Source organism: Bombina bombina, chromosome 12 (genome assembly GCF_027579735.1).
Source record: "Bombina bombina isolate aBomBom1 chromosome 12, aBomBom1.pri, whole genome shotgun sequence".
In the NCBI taxonomy this organism is placed as follows: domain Eukaryota; kingdom Metazoa; phylum Chordata; class Amphibia; order Anura; family Bombinatoridae; genus Bombina; species Bombina bombina.
The window spans coordinates 116151793-116170802 of record NC_069510.1 but is presented as its reverse complement, the minus strand read 5'-3'; the positions used below and the strand labels follow the sequence as shown (position 1 = coordinate 116170802).

Here is a 19010-nt window from a genome sequence, read left to right as displayed (position 1 = left end):
GCTCCAGTTACTTTCATTTGACTAGAATTGTGTGTTTTCCCCTCACAGCCATAGAGATGATGGGTTGCTTTATTCAGGATTCAAGACTTTGACTCTGCAACATGCTACACAGTAACTGTTAGATCAATGCAAGAGCTTATGTATATATGTCCCTAATTGTTCACAGCAGAGGAGATAAGATAAACAATAAAAAAGATGCTTTTCAATCTTAAAGGGACAGTCTACACTAGAATTTGTATTGTTTTAAAAAATAGATAATCCCTTTATTACCCATTCCCCAGTTTTGCATAACCTACACCGTTATATTAATATACTTTTTACCTCTGATTACCTTGTATCTAAGCATCATCTGACAGCCCCACTGATCACATGACTGTGACTATTTAAAATCTATTGACTTGTATTTAGTACTATGTTGTGCTAACTCTTAAATAACTTCCCGGACATGAGCACAGTGTTATCTATATGGCCCACATGAACTAGCAGTCTCCTGTTGTGAAAAGCTAATAAACAGGCATGTGATTAAGAGGCTGTCAATAGAGCCTTTGAAACAGGCAGAAATTTAGAGGTTTAAATGTTATAAAGTATATTAATCTAACAATGTTGGTTGTACACAGCTGGGGAATGGGTCATAAAGGCGTTATCTATCTTTTTAAACAATAACAATTTTTGTGTAGACTGTCCCTTTAATTTTACTAAGAAAATTACAGTTTTATAAACCAATCTTTTGAAGTTAATAGGTTTAATTACTGGTATCTGCTATGTGGATGGATAGATAGATAGATAGATAGATAGATAGATAGATAGATAGATAGATGATAGAGAGATAGATAGATTATATACATATAGATAGATAGATACATAGATAGACAAATGATAGATGATAGAGAGATAGATAGAGGTATATACAGATTTAAATTGGTTTTCTGTCCTCCTATTTCTAAGACCTAGATATGTATTATACAGTGTGCTAACTAGATATGTGCATGGCGAAAAAATTCGGTTCGGTTCGGATCGATTCGGAATTTTTCGAATTTCGGTTCGGATCGATTCGAATTCGGAAAATTTTGAATCGATTCGGTTCGGATTCGGTTCGGATTCATTCGGATTCGAAGAAATTCGGCTGGATTTGGTTCGGTTCGGAAATTCGGAATTTTGGTAAGTGTTAGGTGGGATTAGACTAGTATTATGTACTGTATATTAGGTGTAACCCATAGCAGAGTGATATAACCTAATATACTGTACAATACTAGTGTAATCCATGGCCATCCAAATTTACAGAATAAATCCGAACTAATTCGGATTTATTCGGTAAATTCGGCAGTATTTTAATTCGGAAATTCGGTTCGATCCGAATCTCCGAATTTGCAGAATTTGCAGAATTTCCGAATCGAACCGAACCGAATTGCACATATCTAGTGCTAACAAGGCAGATAATAAAAGGAATGCAATGTTTACAAATCTTTAACTTGTTTCCTGTTGTCTGTAGAAGTGCCAGGAATTTGAAAGGAAACAGATAAAATAATCTGCAAGTAATTATCATAGTGGGAAGACAACCCTATGAGTTCCTTGGAAAATTATATATATATTTGTCTTTATTATGCAACATATTTAAAAATGTAGTTAATGCATAGTATTGCTAATAACACCATCTTTTATTTTTAAGCAATATATATATATAAAACCTTATTTCAAGCAATCACTGTGTAGTATGTTGTAGTGTAAAATTCTGAATCCTGCAGCAGTCAGGCTAAATAAGTCATGAATGTTTATTGAAAGTTGTTGTTTTTTTATTGTGTATAATAAATCATTCTGTAAACCATACAAACATTTTTTTTTAAATCCCTGTATTGTAAACACAAGTTAAATGTTAAGCATTAATCATAATCTAATGGTTTTCGTCTTTCACATGTTCTATACAGTGAAACTGCGCTTGGACACACAGCTATAGCCATGAAGTGCTCTTTCTATAAAATATAATATTTATAGTTTTCAGACTATGCAGTGACAGCTATATACACATACAGAAGTCACTGCTTATAATTAAAATCCCAAGTAACTATATTATATGTCCTTAACAGAAGAGAACTGCAAATACTCTCTTAATTCCTTTATTAAACATGATCTTGATGTATTTTTTTCCATTTTTACTGCTGATGTGGTAGTTTCTCTTCCAATCCCTCTCCAAGACTGCGCTGCAGAAAACAGTTACTTGGTTTTAGTGTAATAAACCGCAGTCAGAGTTAACTTGCAGAACAGATGGAAAATGACTTAGTAGAGGGGAAATGACTCCTTCCTACCAGTTTCTGAGTCTGCACGGATTATTGCATGGCAGAATTTATCACATAATATTCTCAATATTTGTAGGTTGTTTCATAAATATTAAATTGTCATCACATATCTAATGTCATATCATTACTTAGTATAGACACACAGTGTTATCAGCATATCACAATATCAATGTGACCAATCACATGTCAAGGGGAGGGGTTAATAGAAAATGGGATCACATCTGACCTAATCTAAACATAATTACCAAACATATTTAACCCTTATTCTCCCTATGTTGGGAGACACCTCATTAAAAACAAGAGCAGCAAGTTGCCATATATACATAGGGAAAATAAACCCCAAATGTGTGCCTATTACATGTCTATGGTATACATCTGTTATATACTAAACTATGTAACACAGAATACGTTGTGAATAGATAGATGCCTAACTATTATCTATCCATCTATCTATCTATCTATCTATCTATCTATCTATCTATCTATCATCTATCTGTATGTCTGTATATCTATATATCTGACTGTCTATTTATCTACCATCTATCTGTATGTCTGTCTATCTGTCTATTATCAACTACCTATCTATCTATCTATCTATCTATCTATTTATCTGAATGTCTGTCAGTCGATGGGGCCGATTTATGAAGCAGCAGATCCTGCTTATTCTGCATGAGCCTTCTGGCTCGCCGGAAATGTAAGTTAAGGAGCAGCGGCCTTAACTCGTCCACCACCTCTGAGGTGGCGGATAGCAATCATCCCGATTGGATACAATCAGGATGATTGACAGCCCCTTCTAGCGGCCGATTGGCCGCGGATGTGCAGGGGGCGGTATTGCACAAGCATTTTACAAGCAATGCTTGTGCAATGAGAAATGCTGATAAACGAAATACAGCAGCACTTCTTTTAAAAGGACCTTTATTAGGACATATGGTCACTAACTAGTTGGTGACCATATTTCCTAATAAAGGTCCTTTTTAAAGAAGTGCTGCTGTATTTTGTTTATCATATATGCGGAATTGGCAGTATCCTGGGAACAGCGTGCACTCAAGCAGGAGGGTGCTGGATTCTTGTTGTATATACAATGATAAATGCTGACAGCGTATGCTGTCGGCATTTATCGATGTTTGGGTGGACATGATCCACTATAGCAGATCATTTCCATCCGATAGTTGTTCAATAGGCCTCTATATATCTGTCTGTCTATCTGTATGTCTGTCAGTCCTATCTATCTATCTATCTATCTATCTATCTATCTATCTATCTATGTACAATATCTATCTATCTATCTATCTTTATGACTGTCAGTCTGTATATCTTTATGTCTGTATGTCTATCTGTATCTCTGTCAGTCTGTATATCTGTCTGTATGTCCTATCTATCTATCTATCTATCTATCTATCTATCTATCTATGTATATATCTATCTATATATCTATCCATCTTTATGTCTGTCAGTCTGTATATCTTTATGTCTGTATGTCTATCTATCTGTATATCTGTCAGTCTGTATATCTGTCTGTATGTCCTATCTATCTATCTATCTATCTATCTATCTATCTATCTATCTATCTATCTATCTATCTCTATCTATCTATCTGAATGTCTGTCAGTTTGTCTATCTTTATATCTGTATGTCTATCTATCTTTATGTCTGTATGTCTATCTCATGAAAACTACTGAGATAATTCAAATAAATAACTTTGATAATAAAAAATAAAAATATTTTTTTTCTTAGAATTCCAAACTGTATCTGATTTATAAATGATTACGTCCCTTTTAATGCTGCTATTTCATACATGCATGATAAAAACATGTTTATTGTCATTTCAACTGATTTCAACAGGAACAAAGGCACCTATAAGCTTTTCATGCAAACATCTTATAACCATAAAATAACCTTAAGGTGAGCGCTAGCCAACCGTATCTCTTTTACTGCAGATCTATGGTTGCCAGATGGTTGAACACTCACAAATCTGTCTAAGTTGCTGAAAAATGTCTGTTCAAAAAATATTGCTCCAGCTTGAAATGTAATTACTCTGTAGGGGAAGTTCTGCAGGAGGTGGTGTAATATAGGAACAAATTTTGATTTTCCTCCTCGCTCTTCACTTCACGTAAATGCGCATTATGTTCGCATATCTGTTTATGTGTGATACTTAAAAGCTGTTGTATCTTGTAAACTGTTACAAAGTCCCCAGGCAAAGGGAAGTAATATATCACACAGTCATCCCCCCCATCCCTAATAATAAATGAGATAGTAAGGGGTTAATTATTTTATCAAATATTATTTATTTATTTTACTTTTCTCCAACAAATAAACTCATAAAGGCTGCTGTTATATATTAAAGGGTATATTTTATAATGTTTAGCTATGCATAGAAAACATTCTGATTTAAAGGAACACTGAACCCAAATTTTTTCTTGATTTTTTTTTGATTCAGATAGAGCATGACATTTTAAGCAACTTTCTAATTTACTCCTATTATCACATTTTCTTCATTCTCTTGGTATCTTTATTTGAAATGCAACAATGTAAGTTTAGATGCCGGCCCATTTTTGGTGAACAACCTGGGTTGTTCTTGCTGATTGGTGGATACATTCATCCACCAATAAAAAAAGTGCTGTCCAGAGTACTGAACTAATAAAAAAGCTTAGATGCCTTCTTTTTCAAATAAAGATAGCAAGAGAACGAAGAAAAATTGATAATAGGAGTAAATTAGAAAGTTGCTTAAAATTGCATGCTCTATCTGAATCCCGAAAGAACATTTTTGGGTTCAGTGTCCCTTTAAATGCACAGTAAACAACTTGAGATTTTATTATAAAGGGATTACAAGTTGAGTGCAAAATCTTGATATTTGCACTCAACTGAGCAATACCAGCGTCCGTCGCAAATGTGTGCTGGTATTGCGAGTTAGGTGCAATGCAAAGACAACCTTGTGTTTGTACTGCATAGAAGCACTGCGCACACGAGAGCACGCTTCCATAGGCTCCAATGACAGCTTTGTTCTGAGCACTAATTGTCTACCGCGAGCTCCCAGTAGCAATAACAAGCCACTTGTAATGGCTGGTTATTTATCGTGCACCTGCAATCGGGCAAATTTGCCCACTTAGAAAGTTCACAATTCAATGAGATTTGTACCCACCTCCTTTTACATCCATGAGTTACCAATGATTACCCTTTATAACAAATGGAGCACTTTCTGTCCCATAACTGCTCAACTCTCGGTTCATAGACCGAGTTCCACTGTGATGGAAACAAAATCGCCTTCAAAACTGTACAGAACAAACTAATTCAAAATGGAAAAAAAACACCTTCAACAAAACAGTTGACTCTAACGTATGCACAAGAGAAAAAAAAAACAAAGTCAAAATAATCGAGAAAACTTCAACTCTGAAATAGCGAGACACAACCGCGAGATGAGCAAGTTTACAGAGGCAATAGAGTGTCAGTGAATTCTGCTTGCCTGGCGTTAGTGTAGGTAAGCAATCATAATGTCACATTAAATTTCCCGAAACTCACGCGGTTAGTGTCAGCAAACTCTCCGAGACAACTGTGGTTTAATCCAACGAGACTACTTTTTTATAACAAAAGACAAACATTTATCACAGCCGTGTTTTACGTGTGATTCTGAAATGATTGGTGTGCCTGCTCTGGTAACCACTTTGCAAGATGTATAGGGCACTGAAAGAAACTATAATTGCAGATGAAAAATTAAACTGTAAAAAAAATTGAGGTGAAGTGATGCTCGATGAATTATGGCAGCTTCACAAGTATCTGATCAAACAAATTGACAGCGGGTTAGATTTGTAGAGTATGCAAATGAAGAGCAGTTCAGTGATTTACCCCTTGAGAAGGTGGAACATATGTGCCTGATCGCCCTTTGCAGTGGCCAATTAGGATCTAATATAAATGCACTTTATGCTTTGATCTAAGCAATTATTATGTAGCATGTTGCAGGGTCAAGATTGCACCATACTGGACTTACTCTAGCCTCTATGTGGCATAATAGGTCCAATTGTATTTTACATTAAATAAAGGCAAGACCAGGAATGCATGTATACTGCAATGTTGCCGTAATTAAACTTCTTATAAGGTTCAACTATTTCAACTGTGAGTTTAATACCCCGTTAAAGAGACTATAGTCATTTTTTTCATCATTTTAAAAAACCAAACTTATAATACATTTATTAAACGGACCATTGGCTGAAAAATTTCACAGCTATATTGGTAGAAAGATACACAGCTCTGCAAGCTCTTTAGACGAGTCTCAGCTAATAGTGTTGTGAAACCCTTCCTTATTAGCCAATGAGCCCTAGTAGAAAATACACTGCAGATAAGACCGAATTAGAATCAGTTTTGCATTTAAAAAATGTTAGGTTAAAGATGTTTGCATATAAATTGTTTAAATATAATTGATTTTAATATTATTTTTATCGTGTGTGTGTGTATATGTGTGTGTGTATATATATATATATATATATATATATATATGTGTGCATGCGTGTATATATATATATATATATATATATATATAAATATATACATACAAACATATACATATATATGCGTTTGTGTGTATAAATATATGTGTGTGTGTATACGAATATATATATATACCTGTATGTATATATATATATATATATACTGTATATATATATATGTATATATATATATATATATATATATACATATATATATATTTATAAATTAAATATATACACTCTCTGGATTTATAACACAGTAATTGTTAATACGTTGTGATGTTTCGGGGTATTCACCCCTTCCTCAGATATATATATAATGTTCTAGGATAAATGGGTAAATATTTTTGATGGCACAGTTATAGAATTAAATTTACTCATATATATTGATGAGATGTTTATAAAATGTTGTTAGGTGCTGTTGTGCTTAATCTACTTTAGTAGTCTCTGAAAAAAAACAATAAAATATTAATCTTAGTGCCTTGAGCCTTTTTTATCATATTTTGCTCTGACAATCTATATATGCTAAGTGACAAATGAAAGCAGATGGAATCTGGGGCATTCAACATAAAATAATAAAATAAAATAAAAGCAGGTGTAGATAGAGAACAGTCATATTGTGATAGTATAATGTGCTTTTCGCTCTGTTCCTTGGTTTAAGCTGTTCTGTTCCTCTATTTAGACTAAAAAGGGAGAGGAGCATAATTTTATAAACCAAGGAACGTTAACGCTTTAGATTCATTGTCTTTCTACCTTGGGACAAGAAACAGTTTAATGCACATTGATTAAGAAAAAAGAAAATGGTCAGGAAAGCAGGTGAGGTATTTACTATCAACTTAATCTCTACATCAATTCAGAGACAAATTATAGATCAGAGGTTGAAGGCACAGGTGGAATGCGAGATCAATGGTATAGATCTTTCATCTGGTCTAACAAAGCTTAAAAAGAGATTAGGTATTCATTTGAATTCCATTCACTAAAAAAAAAGGTTCTGAAACCTTCTTCATAGTAGCGATGCATCTAAAGCAAAGAATATGATAGCCGTTAATAGAATTCTTGAAAGAGATTTGAACTATACAAAGTAAATCAGAGGAAATATTTTGTTTTAGAATACTTTTAGTGTGTTAGGATGGATTGTTCTTAGAGAATCCCTCACTATATTCTGATGGTTAATTATATTCTCCAACATATTTACTTTTTAGGATAACGTGGAACAAGAAGAGATAAAGAAGACCACAAACAACCATTCAAAAAGGATCAGAAAAAGGAAGTGGATATGGGGGTTCCCATAAAAGTAGCACTTGTGTATTTTATATTTCTGCTAAGCTGTGAGGTCAATGGTGGACTCATCAGGAAACTGATCCGACAGAAGAGAGAAAGTGGTTTAAATGTTACTCTGCCTGATGATAACCAGCCTGTTGTCTTTAATCATGTCTACAATATTAATGTCCCTTCTGGTTCCTTGTGCTCTGTTGATCTCGACCCAACAAATATAGATGGAAATGATCTGAAGCCTCAGACAAGCATTGGTAAAAATTACCAGGAACATACTTTAGATGGTGAAAATCAAATTGTTTTCACACACCGTATCAACATCCCTCGTAGGGCTTGTGGTTGTGCAGCAGCCCCTGATATCAAGGATCTGTTGAGCAGGTTGGAGGAGTTGGAAGGACTTGTGTCCTCTTTACGAGAGCAATGCACCTCAGGGGTGGGATGTTGCTCCACTGCCCAGTCTGCACAAGGTGAGTTTACTAATGTGTTGCAATTATGCTCATTTAACCATAATGTAGAGAAACAAACATTAAAGGAACATTATACTCAAAATGTTTCTATTATCAGTAGATGTAGAATGTAATCATGTTCAAATGCTTTTAGACCAGAAAAAAAAAAAATGGAATTTATAAATTTATACATCAGTGTTAGTTGTTAACTTCCTACTAATGTTCAACAAATGACAACTACTTGCAACTAATAACCAAAGTAGTTTAATTACCAAGAGTTAATTAAAAACAATTGCCCCTACTGAGCAGGATATGAGTGGTAATTTGTGTCTACGTGAGTATGCTGCTGCTGAATAGCCTTTTCTTGCTGTTATGCACATAGGGGAAGGGCTTTTGTGCAATAATAAAATGGTTTATTGTATTAGACCATTTATTATAGCACTATTTTGTCGCTTTATGTGAAAAGAAACGCTATTACTCACTTTATAAATGTGGTACATTCAAATAGTTGAATATTTTAGTTATTTCAATGGTCTAGCATATATTTCTTTGCCACTTTAAATGTACTAGGTCATATTTTATTACTTAAATTTTGTTTTAATAATATCTTTAACTGCATTCACATTTATATCAATGTCACATATTTCTTAATACTTAGAACAAGTTAGCATTTCATCTAAAGCCTAAAGCTTTTTCGGACATCAGTTTTAACTTTCAAAAGTATGTAAATATTTGAAAAAAAATTCCATAAGCCCTCCACATACTGTCTTCCCATGTTTGGGGTAAGCTATGCAGCATCTGCTGCCAGATTTTAAGATTCTACAAGTAATTGCTTTTTGCTTACCTGGCCTATGCTATTACGAGTAGGGCTTGTCAATCATCCAGATAAATGTGTGGAATGATTTAAATCCTCCACCTCTGAGGTGCCAGAAAGGTTAGTATTAAGCAGCAGTCTAAGGGCTCCCAAGCATCAGCCAATCAAGAGTAGTAGTCACACATAACCACCAATCACTTTTCATTTCCTGCTTGTTAGCCACAGTCTTTGTAGTTACTAAACGGGACTCTACCTATTTTTATAGCATTCACATCCATTAGAAAGTGCATCAGTTTGCATTAATATATATATTTGCCTGAATTAGATATGCTTTATAACTATAATTCTAAGAATGATAAGAATCTGACTTTCTACTGGGATTCTACATATTTTCACAGCAGCAAAATATACATAGTAAATGTAAAAGTGTAAGGACAGCTACTTGATCAAGTACAACTGATGGGTGCTCTACCAGGTTGGCCTCCTGCAGGGCAAATATCCCTGTTTCCAGGGACTTTCCTGGCTCTGCCCAACCCAGTCATGATCCACCTGGCCCCGCCCATAGCCCAGTCAAGGTCTGAATCCTGCCCCTCCCATCACAGCTCTATCCACAAGACACTAGTAGTCAAACACTGATGAGTCCGTTAAATAGTCAAGGCTAGTAAATTAGAAATAAAATAAAAAACTGGTGTGAATAATGTTTGATGGATTGGCATACTATTGGTCAGTGCAAAATAACATATTTATTTTTCGTGGTGAAAAGTAAAAAAGAAAATGCTAGTCTTTTTTTTTTTTTAATTTATTCAATTAGATTTTAAAACCACTTTTAAAGGGACATAATCAATGCAAAAAATGGCCTAATGAGTTAGAGAGTTTTATTATTGCATAAATATTTCTGTATAACTGAGAAAACCTCTTAAAGGGGTTTAAACATATAATAACACCCTACTCAGCAGCCCCAGTGTATGATCCATCCGGAACTAATTAGTAGAGGTATACACATGTAGCCACCAATCACCAGCCGTGTTCTGTTCAGGAACTCCTCAGCTCAGAAACTAGGGGATTGATCACAATCCTATAGAAAAACTTCTCAAATTATATATATATATATATATATATATATATATACAGTATATCCCCATAGACTTTAATAGTGACATTTGTAGAAACATCAATAAATAAACTTTTCTAAAGGATTGTGATCGACCCCTATGTGCTATTTTGCAAGGGTAAAAGCACTCAAGCATTTATGCAATAATTGTTTTCCATTAACACTTAAATATATCTTGTCTTAAAGGGACAATCAATTCCAAAATAAAATTTCATGATTCAGATAGGGCATATCATTTTAAACAACTTTCCAATTTACTTTTATCACCAATTTTTCTTTGTTCTCTTGGCATTCTTAGTTGAAAGCTTAACCTAGGTAGGCTAATATGCTAATTTATTAAACCTTGAAGGCTGCCTCTAATCTGAATGCATTTTGACAGTTTTTTAACACTAGAGGGCGTTAGTGCATGTGTGTCATATAAATAACATTGAGCTCCCGCACGTGAAGTTACCTAGGAGTCAGCACTGATTGGCTAAAGTGCAAGTCTGTCAAAAGAACTAAAATAAGGGGGCAGTTTGCAGAGGCCTAGATACAAGGTAATTACAGAGGTAAAAAGTAGTATTATTATAACTGTGTTGGTTATGCAAAACTGGGGAATGGGTAATAAAGGGATTATCTATCTTTTTAAACAACAAAAATTCTGGTGTTGACTGTCCCCTTTAAGTCAGCAGAAAACAAGATATGCAGTAAAAATATTGCTACTCGATCATAATGATTTTGGAAGTAAAAACACTAACTAATAACATATATGATTCCTCATATGAAGAAAACATAGCCGTCTTTAACTTTAAGATCTATATTTATGCCTCACATTGGCAATTTTGTATTTTTGGTAAAAAATAAAAAAAAATGAATGCAAGCTGAACAATTTTAATGAATGGAAAAAATAGCATGTCCTCTTATATTACACCTCACTAACCCACTAAGATTCTAGGAACCTTACATTTAAAAAAAAATAAGTTTTAATGAGATGATATTTCTTTTCTAAGCCTTCTAATTTATTCTACAGACATATAAGAACATGATTGCCGCTAAAAACATTTTTCCATTAGTTCCTGGAAAATGCAAAACTTGCAACAACAAAAAAAGCTTAACAGAATATTGTAGTAATTTCTTCTTTTTTTTGCATGCTCCTGTATTAAAGGGAAACTTAAAGGGATAGTCAAGTCCCAAAAAAACCTTCATGATTTAGACAGGGAATGTAATTTTACTAAATTAAATTTACTTTTATCACCAATTTTGCTTTGTTTTCTTCATATTCTTAGTTGAAAGCTAATTCTAGGAGGTTCATATGCTAATTTCTTAGGCCTAGATTTAGAGTTCGGCGGTAGCCGTCAAAACCAGCGTTAGAGGCTCCTAACGCTGGTTTTGGCCGCCCGCTGGTATTTGGAGTCAGTGATTAAAGGGTCTAACGCTCACTTTACAGCCGCGACTTTTCCATACCGCAGATCCCCCTACGCCATTTGCGTAGCCTATCTTTTCAATGGGATCTTCCTAACGCCGGTATTTAGAGTCGTTTCTGCAGTGAGCGTTAGAGCTCTAACGACAAGATTCCAGCCGCCTGAAAATAGCAGGAGTTAAGAGCTTTCTGGCTAACGCCGGTTTATAAAGCTCTTAACTACTGTACCCTAAAGTACACTAACACCCATAAACTACCTATGTACCCCTAAACCGAGGTCCCCCCACATCGCCGCCACTCGATTAAAATTTTTAACCCCTAATCTGCCGACCGCCACCTACGTTATACTTATGTACCCCTAATCTGCTGCCCCTAACACCGCCGACCCCTGTATTATATCTATTAACCCCTAACTTGCCCCCCACAACGTCGCCGCAAGCTACTTAAAATAATTAACCCCTAATCTTCCGACCGCAAATCGCCGCCACCTACGTTATCCCTATGTACCCCTAATCTGCTACCCCTAACATCGCCGACCCCTATATTATATTTATTAACCCCTAATCTGCCCCCCTCAACGTCGCCGACACCTACCTACACTTATTAACCCATAATCTGCCGAGCGGACCTGAGCGCTACTATAATAAAGTTATTAACCCCTAATCCGCCTCACTAACCCTATCATAAATAGTATTAACCCCTAATCTGCCCTCCCTAACATCGCCGACACCTACCTTCAATTATTAACCCCTAATCTGCCGACCGGAGCTCACCGCTATTCTAATAAATGTATTAACCCCTAAAGCTAAGTCTAACCCTAACACTAACACCCCCCTAAGTTAAATATAATTTTTATCTAACGAAATAAATTAACTCTTATTAAATAAATAATTCCTATTTAAAGCTAAATACTTACCTGTAAAATACATCCTAATATAGCTACAATATAAATTATAATTATATTATAGCTATTTTAGGATTAATATTTATTTTACAGGCAACTTTGTAATTATTTTAACCAGGTACAATAGCTATTAAATAGTTAAGAACTATTTAATAGTTACCTAGTTAAAATAATAACAAATTTACCTGTAAAATAAATCCTAACCTAAGATATAATTAAACCTAACACTACCCTATCAATAAAATAATTAAATAAACTACCTACAATTACCTACAATTAACCTAACACTACACTATCAATAAATTAATTAAACACAATTGCTACAAATAAATACAATTAAATAAACTATCTAAAGTACAAAAAATAAAAAAGAACTAAGTTACAGAAAATAATAAAATATTTACAAACATAAGAAAAATATTACAACAATTTTAAACTAATTACACCTACTCTAAGCCCCCTAATAAAATAACAAAGCCCCCCAAAATAAAAAATTCCCTACCCTATTCTAAAATACAAATATTACAAGCTCTTTTACCTTACCAGCCCTGAACAGGGCCCTTTGCGGGGCATGCCCCAAGAATTTCAGCTCTTTTGCCTGTAAAAAAAAACATACAATACCCCCCCCCCAACATTACAACCCACCACCCACATACCCCTAATCTAACCCAAACCCCCCTTAAATAAACCTAACACTACCCCCCTGATGATCTTCCTACCTTGTCTTCACCATGCCAGGTTCACCGATCCGTCCTGGCTCCAAGATCTTCATCCAACCCAAGCGGGGGCTAGACATCCACTGAAGAAGTCCAGAAGAGGGTCCAAAGTCTTCCTCCTATCCGGCAAGAAGAGGACATCCGGACCGGCAAACATCTTCTCCAAGCGGCATCTTCTATCTTCTTCCATCCGATGACGACCGGCTCCATCTTGAAGACCTCCAGCGCGGATCCATCCTCTTCTTCCGACGACTAGACGACGAATGACGGTTCCTTTAAGGGACGTCATCCAAGATGGCGTCCCTCGAATTCCGATTGGCTGATAGGATTCTATCAGCCAATCGGAATTAAGGTAGGAATTTTCTGATTGGCTGATGGAATCAGCCAATCAGAATATAGTTCAATCCGATTGGCTGATCCAATCAGCCAATCAGATTGAGCTCGCATTCTATTGGCTGATCGGAACAGCCAATAGAATGCGAGCTCAATCTGATTGGCTGATTGGATCAGCCAATCGGATTGAACTATATTCTGATTGGCTGATTCCATCAGCCAATCAGAAAATTCCTACCTTAATTCCGATTGGCTGATAGAATCCTATCAGCCAATCGGAATTCGAGGGACGCCATCTTGGATGACGTCCCTTAAAGGAACCGTCATTCGTCGTCTAGTCGTCGGAAGAAGAGGATGGATCCGCGCTGGAGGTCTTCAAGATGGAGCCGGTCGTCATCGGATGGAAGAAGATAGAAGATGCCGCTTGGAGAAGATGTTTGCCGGTCCGGATGTCCTCTTCTTTCCGGATAGGAGGAAGACTTTGGACCCTCTTCTGGACTTCTTCAGTGGATGTCTAGCCCCCGCTTGGGTTGGATGAAGATCTTGGAGCCAGGACGGATCGGTGAACCTGGCATGGTGAAGACAAGGTAGGAAGATCATCAGGGGGGTAGTGTTAGGTTTATTTAAGGGGGGTTTGGGTTAGATTAGGGGTATGTGGGTGGTGGGTTGTAATGTTGGGGGGGGGGGTATTGTATGTTTTTTTTTACAGGCAAAAGAGCTGAAATTCTTGGGGCATGCCCCGCAACGGGCCCTGTTCAGGGCTGGTAAGGTAAAAGAGCTTGTAATATTTGTATTTTAGAATAGGGTAGGGAATTTTTTATTTTGGGGGGCTTTGTTATTTTATTAGGGGGCTTAGAGTAGGTGTAATTAGTTTAAAATTGTTGTAATATTTTTCTTATGTTTGTAAATATTTTATTATTTTCTGTAACTTAGTTCTTTTTTATTTTTTGTACTTTAGATAGTTTATTTAATTGTATTTATTTGTAGCAATTGTGTTTAATTAATTTATTGATAGTGTAGTGTTAGGTTAATTGTAGGTAATTGTAGGTAGTTTATTTAATTATTTTATTGATAGGGTAGTGTTAGGTTTAATTATATCTTAGGTTAGGATTTATTTTACAGGTAAATTTGTTATTATTTTAACTAGGTAACTATTAAATAGTTCTTAACTATTTAATAGCTATTGTACCTGGTTAAAATAATTACAAAGTTGCCTGTAAAATAAATATTAATCCTAAAATAGCTATAATATAATTATAATTTATATTGTAGCTATATTAGGATTTATTTTACAGGTAAGTATTTAGCTTTAAATAGGAATTATTTATTTAATAAGAGTTAATTTATTTCGTTAGATAAAAATTATATTTAACTTAGGGGGGTGTTAGTGTTAGGGTTAGACTTAGCTTTAGGGGTTAATACATTTATTAGAATAGCGGTGAGCTCCGGTCGGCAGATTAGGGGTTAATAATTGAAGGTAGGTGTCGGCGATGTTAGGGAGGGCAGATTAGGGGTTAATACTATTTATGATAGGGTTAGTGAGGCGGATTAGGGGTTAATAACTTTATTATAGTAGCGCTCAGGTCCGCTCGGCAGATTAGGGGTTAATAAGTGTAGGCAGGTGTCGGCGACGTTGTGGGGGGCAGATTAGGGGTTAATAAATATAATATAGGGGTCGGCGATGTTAGGGCAGCAGATTAGGGGTACATAGGGATAACGTAGGTGGCGGCGGTTTACGGAGCGGCAGATTAGGGGTTAAAAGTGTAATGCAGGGGTCAGCGATAGCGGGGGCGGCAGATTAGGGGTTAATAAGTGTAAGGTTAGGGGTGTTTAGACTCGGGGTACATGTTAGAGTGTTAGGTGCAGACGTAGGAAGTGTTTCCCCATAGGAAACAATGGGGCTGCGTTAAGAGCTGAACGCTGCTTTTTTGCAGGTGTTAGGTTTTTTTTCAGCTCAAACTGCCCCATTGTTTCCTATGGGAGAATCGTGCACGAGCACGTTTTTGAGGCCGGCCGCGTCCGTAAGCAACTCTGGTATCGAGAGTTGCATTTGCGGTAAATATGCTCTACGCTCCTTTTTTGGAGCCTAACGCAGCATTTGATTAAACTCTCGATACCAGAGTTAAATTTATGGTGCGGCCAGAAAAAAACCCGCAGAGCGTTAACAGCCCTTTTACCGCCGAACTCTAAATCTAGGCCTTAGACTTTAAAGACTTCCTCTAATCTGAATGCATTTTGACCACTAGAGGGCATTAGTTCATGTGTTTCATATAGATAACATTGAGCTCATGCATGTAAAGTTACCCTGGAGTGAGCAGTGATTGACTAAAATGCAAGTCTGTCAAAAGAACAGAAATAAGGGGGCAGTTTGCAGAGGCTTAGATACAAGGTAATTGCAGAGGTAAAAAGTATTTCTATAAAAGTGTTGGGTATGCAAAACTGGGGAATGGGTAATAAATTATCTTTATCTTTCTTTTTTTAGTATTATATTTATTTTTAAACAACAAAAATTCTGGTGTTGACTGTCCCTTTAAGTCAAAATAAACTTTTAGGATTCAGACAGAGCATGCTGTTTTAAGACACTTTCCAATTCACTTTCATTATCAAATGTTGCAGTCTTTTTATATTCACACTTTCTGAGGAACAAGATCCTACTGAGCGTATGCACAAGCTCACAGGGTATACGTATACTAGTCTGTGATTGGCTGATGTCTGTCACATGATACAGGGCTTGCAAAATGGGAGAAAAAATAAATATGTCAGAAAAAAAAATTCTACTGCTAATTTGAAATTCAGAGTAGGTGTTATAGCATTGTCTTTTATTATGTACTTGTTTATTATGCAATTGTACTGCATTGAGTCGTCCTTTACATAAACTAGTGTTTTCTTGGCAAAGGTGAGCACCTTTTGACCAATGGAGACGTTGGAGTTGTTTATTTTCATCCAATGCATGAAGTACATTTCTGATACTGTTATTTTAGTATTAATTTTTTTTCTAAAGATTATAGGCTAAACAATATTCCCAATTTTAAAATGTCGAACTTTTATATGAATTATAAACATTAAGAACAACAAAATTATTTTCATGCATTTTTAAGCAAATAAAATGGTGATTTCAATTAGATATGTGCAGCGTTGAAAAATTCGGTTCGGATCGATTCGGACCGATTCGAATTTCGGTTCGGATCGATTCGAATTCGGAAGAAATCAAATGAATTCATTTCGGATTCATTCGGATTCTTTCGGATTCGTGGGAAATTCGGTTCGATTCGGTTCAATTTGGTTCGAATAGATTCGGAATTTCGGAATTTCGGTCAGTGTTAAGTGGGATGTGCTGTGTATTACACTAGTATACTGTACAATACTAGTGTAATACACGGCCATCCGAATCCATCCGAATCTACCGAATAAATTTGAATCGATTCGGATTTATTTGGTAGATTCGGCACTACCACAATTCGGAAATTCAAATCGATCCGAATCTCCGAATTCGACAAAATTCATCCGAATTTTGATTCGGACCGAACCGAATCGCACATGTCTAATTTCAATGTCTGATATTGAATTGACTGGATATTGAGGCCCATTTATCAAGCTCCGTACGGAGCTTGAGGGCCCGTGTTTCTGGCGAGCCTGCAGGCTCTGAGCAGTACGAGTACGATCGGGTTGATTGACACCTCCCTGCTGGCAGCCGATTGGCCGCGAATTTGCAGGGGGCGGCGTTGCACGAGCAGTTCACAAGAGCTGCTGGTGCAATGCTGAATACGGAGAGCGTATTGCTCTCCGCATTCAGCGAGGTCTGTCGGACCTGATCCGCACTGTCGGATCAGGTCCGACAGACCTTTAATAAATAGGCCTCATTGGCTTTATTTCCTAAATCAGTTTAAGATTTTGCTACAAGATTAAATGGATATGAAACCCCCCCAAACAAATATTTTGTGACTCAGACAGAGCATAACATTTAACAAAAAAAAACTTTGCAATTTACTTCTATTATCAAATTTGCTTCATTGACATGATATTCTTTGTTGCAGAGATACCTAGGTAGCATCCGGCGCACTACATGGCAGGAAATAGTGCTCTTACAAATGGATAACATGCTTGCAAAGCTACTGCCATATAGTGTTCCGGAAATAGGCCGGCTCCTAAGCATACATCCCTGCTTTTGAATAAAAGATTACAAATAGGGCAAAGAAAATTAATAGAATTACATTAGAAAGTTGTTTAAAATCGCATGCTCTATCTGAATCATGAAATAAAACAATGGGCTTCATATCCCTTTAAGCTTAACTAATTCTATAAATATATCAGGCATTCTAGGATTTCCTAATAGGGTTTATTCTTATCACTAATGGAAGCCTGTTCCATGAATGAAAACACGTTTTCCGGGAAAGAAGTGATTCCAAAAATGACTCCCAAATATGCTGATATTTTCTTTTAACTTCCACAACTTTACTGTCAATGATATTAAAGGGGCAGTCAACACCATAAGTTTTGTTGTTTAAAAAGAGAGATAATCCCTTTATTACCCATTACCCAGTTTTGCATAACCAACACTGTTATAGAAATACACTTTTTACCTTTGTGATTACCTTGTATCTATGCTTCTTCAAACTGCCCCCTTATTTCAGTTCTTTTGACAGACTTGCATTTTAGCCAATCAGTGCTGACTCCTAGGTAACTTCTTGCGCATGAGCTCAATGTTATCTATATGAAACTAATGAACTAATGCCCTCTAGTGGCCAAAATGCATTCAGATTAGAGGCAGTCTTCAAGGTCTAACAAATTAGCATATGAACCTCCTAGGTTTAACTTTCAACTAAGAATACCAAGAGAACTAAACAAAATTGGTGTTAAAAGTAAATTGGAATGTTGTTTAAAATTGCATGCCCTATTTAAATCATGAAAGTTTTTTTAGACTTGACTATCCCTTTAAATCTAAATACCCCCCTTTAGTTTTTTACCTTCACTAATATATCTAAAGAGGGTTTTGATACCGTTTTTCACTAACTGTAATGTTGTGTTTTCCAGATGAGTTTTAGCATTACTGTTTATCATTTTGTTTTGTTTTTTTGGACTTTATGGGCCATTTGATTCTTATCTGCCATCAAAACATATTTGTATTTCAAGTCACATGTTCTTGATAGACAGACTTACATCTTGAGTAATCAAGTCCACTAGACATTGAACAAATGTCAGTATCCATTAGGGCAATTCAGTTGGCTGATAAGTTGATCTTAACA

General features: G+C 35.8%; 1 protein-coding gene across 1 annotated transcript in view; it reads left to right on the top strand.

Moving 5' to 3' along the window:
* The window catches only part of TNC (tenascin C), a 115954-nt gene that overhangs the window by 11839 nt on the left and 85105 nt on the right, over positions 1–19010 (top strand). Inside the window, exon 2 of the mRNA XM_053695475.1 lies at positions 7972–8511. Coding sequence (XP_053551450.1) covers positions 8046–8511 — 466 coding nt within the window. The 5' untranslated portion in view covers positions 7972–8045. The remainder of the gene's footprint in view (positions 1–7971; positions 8512–19010) is intronic.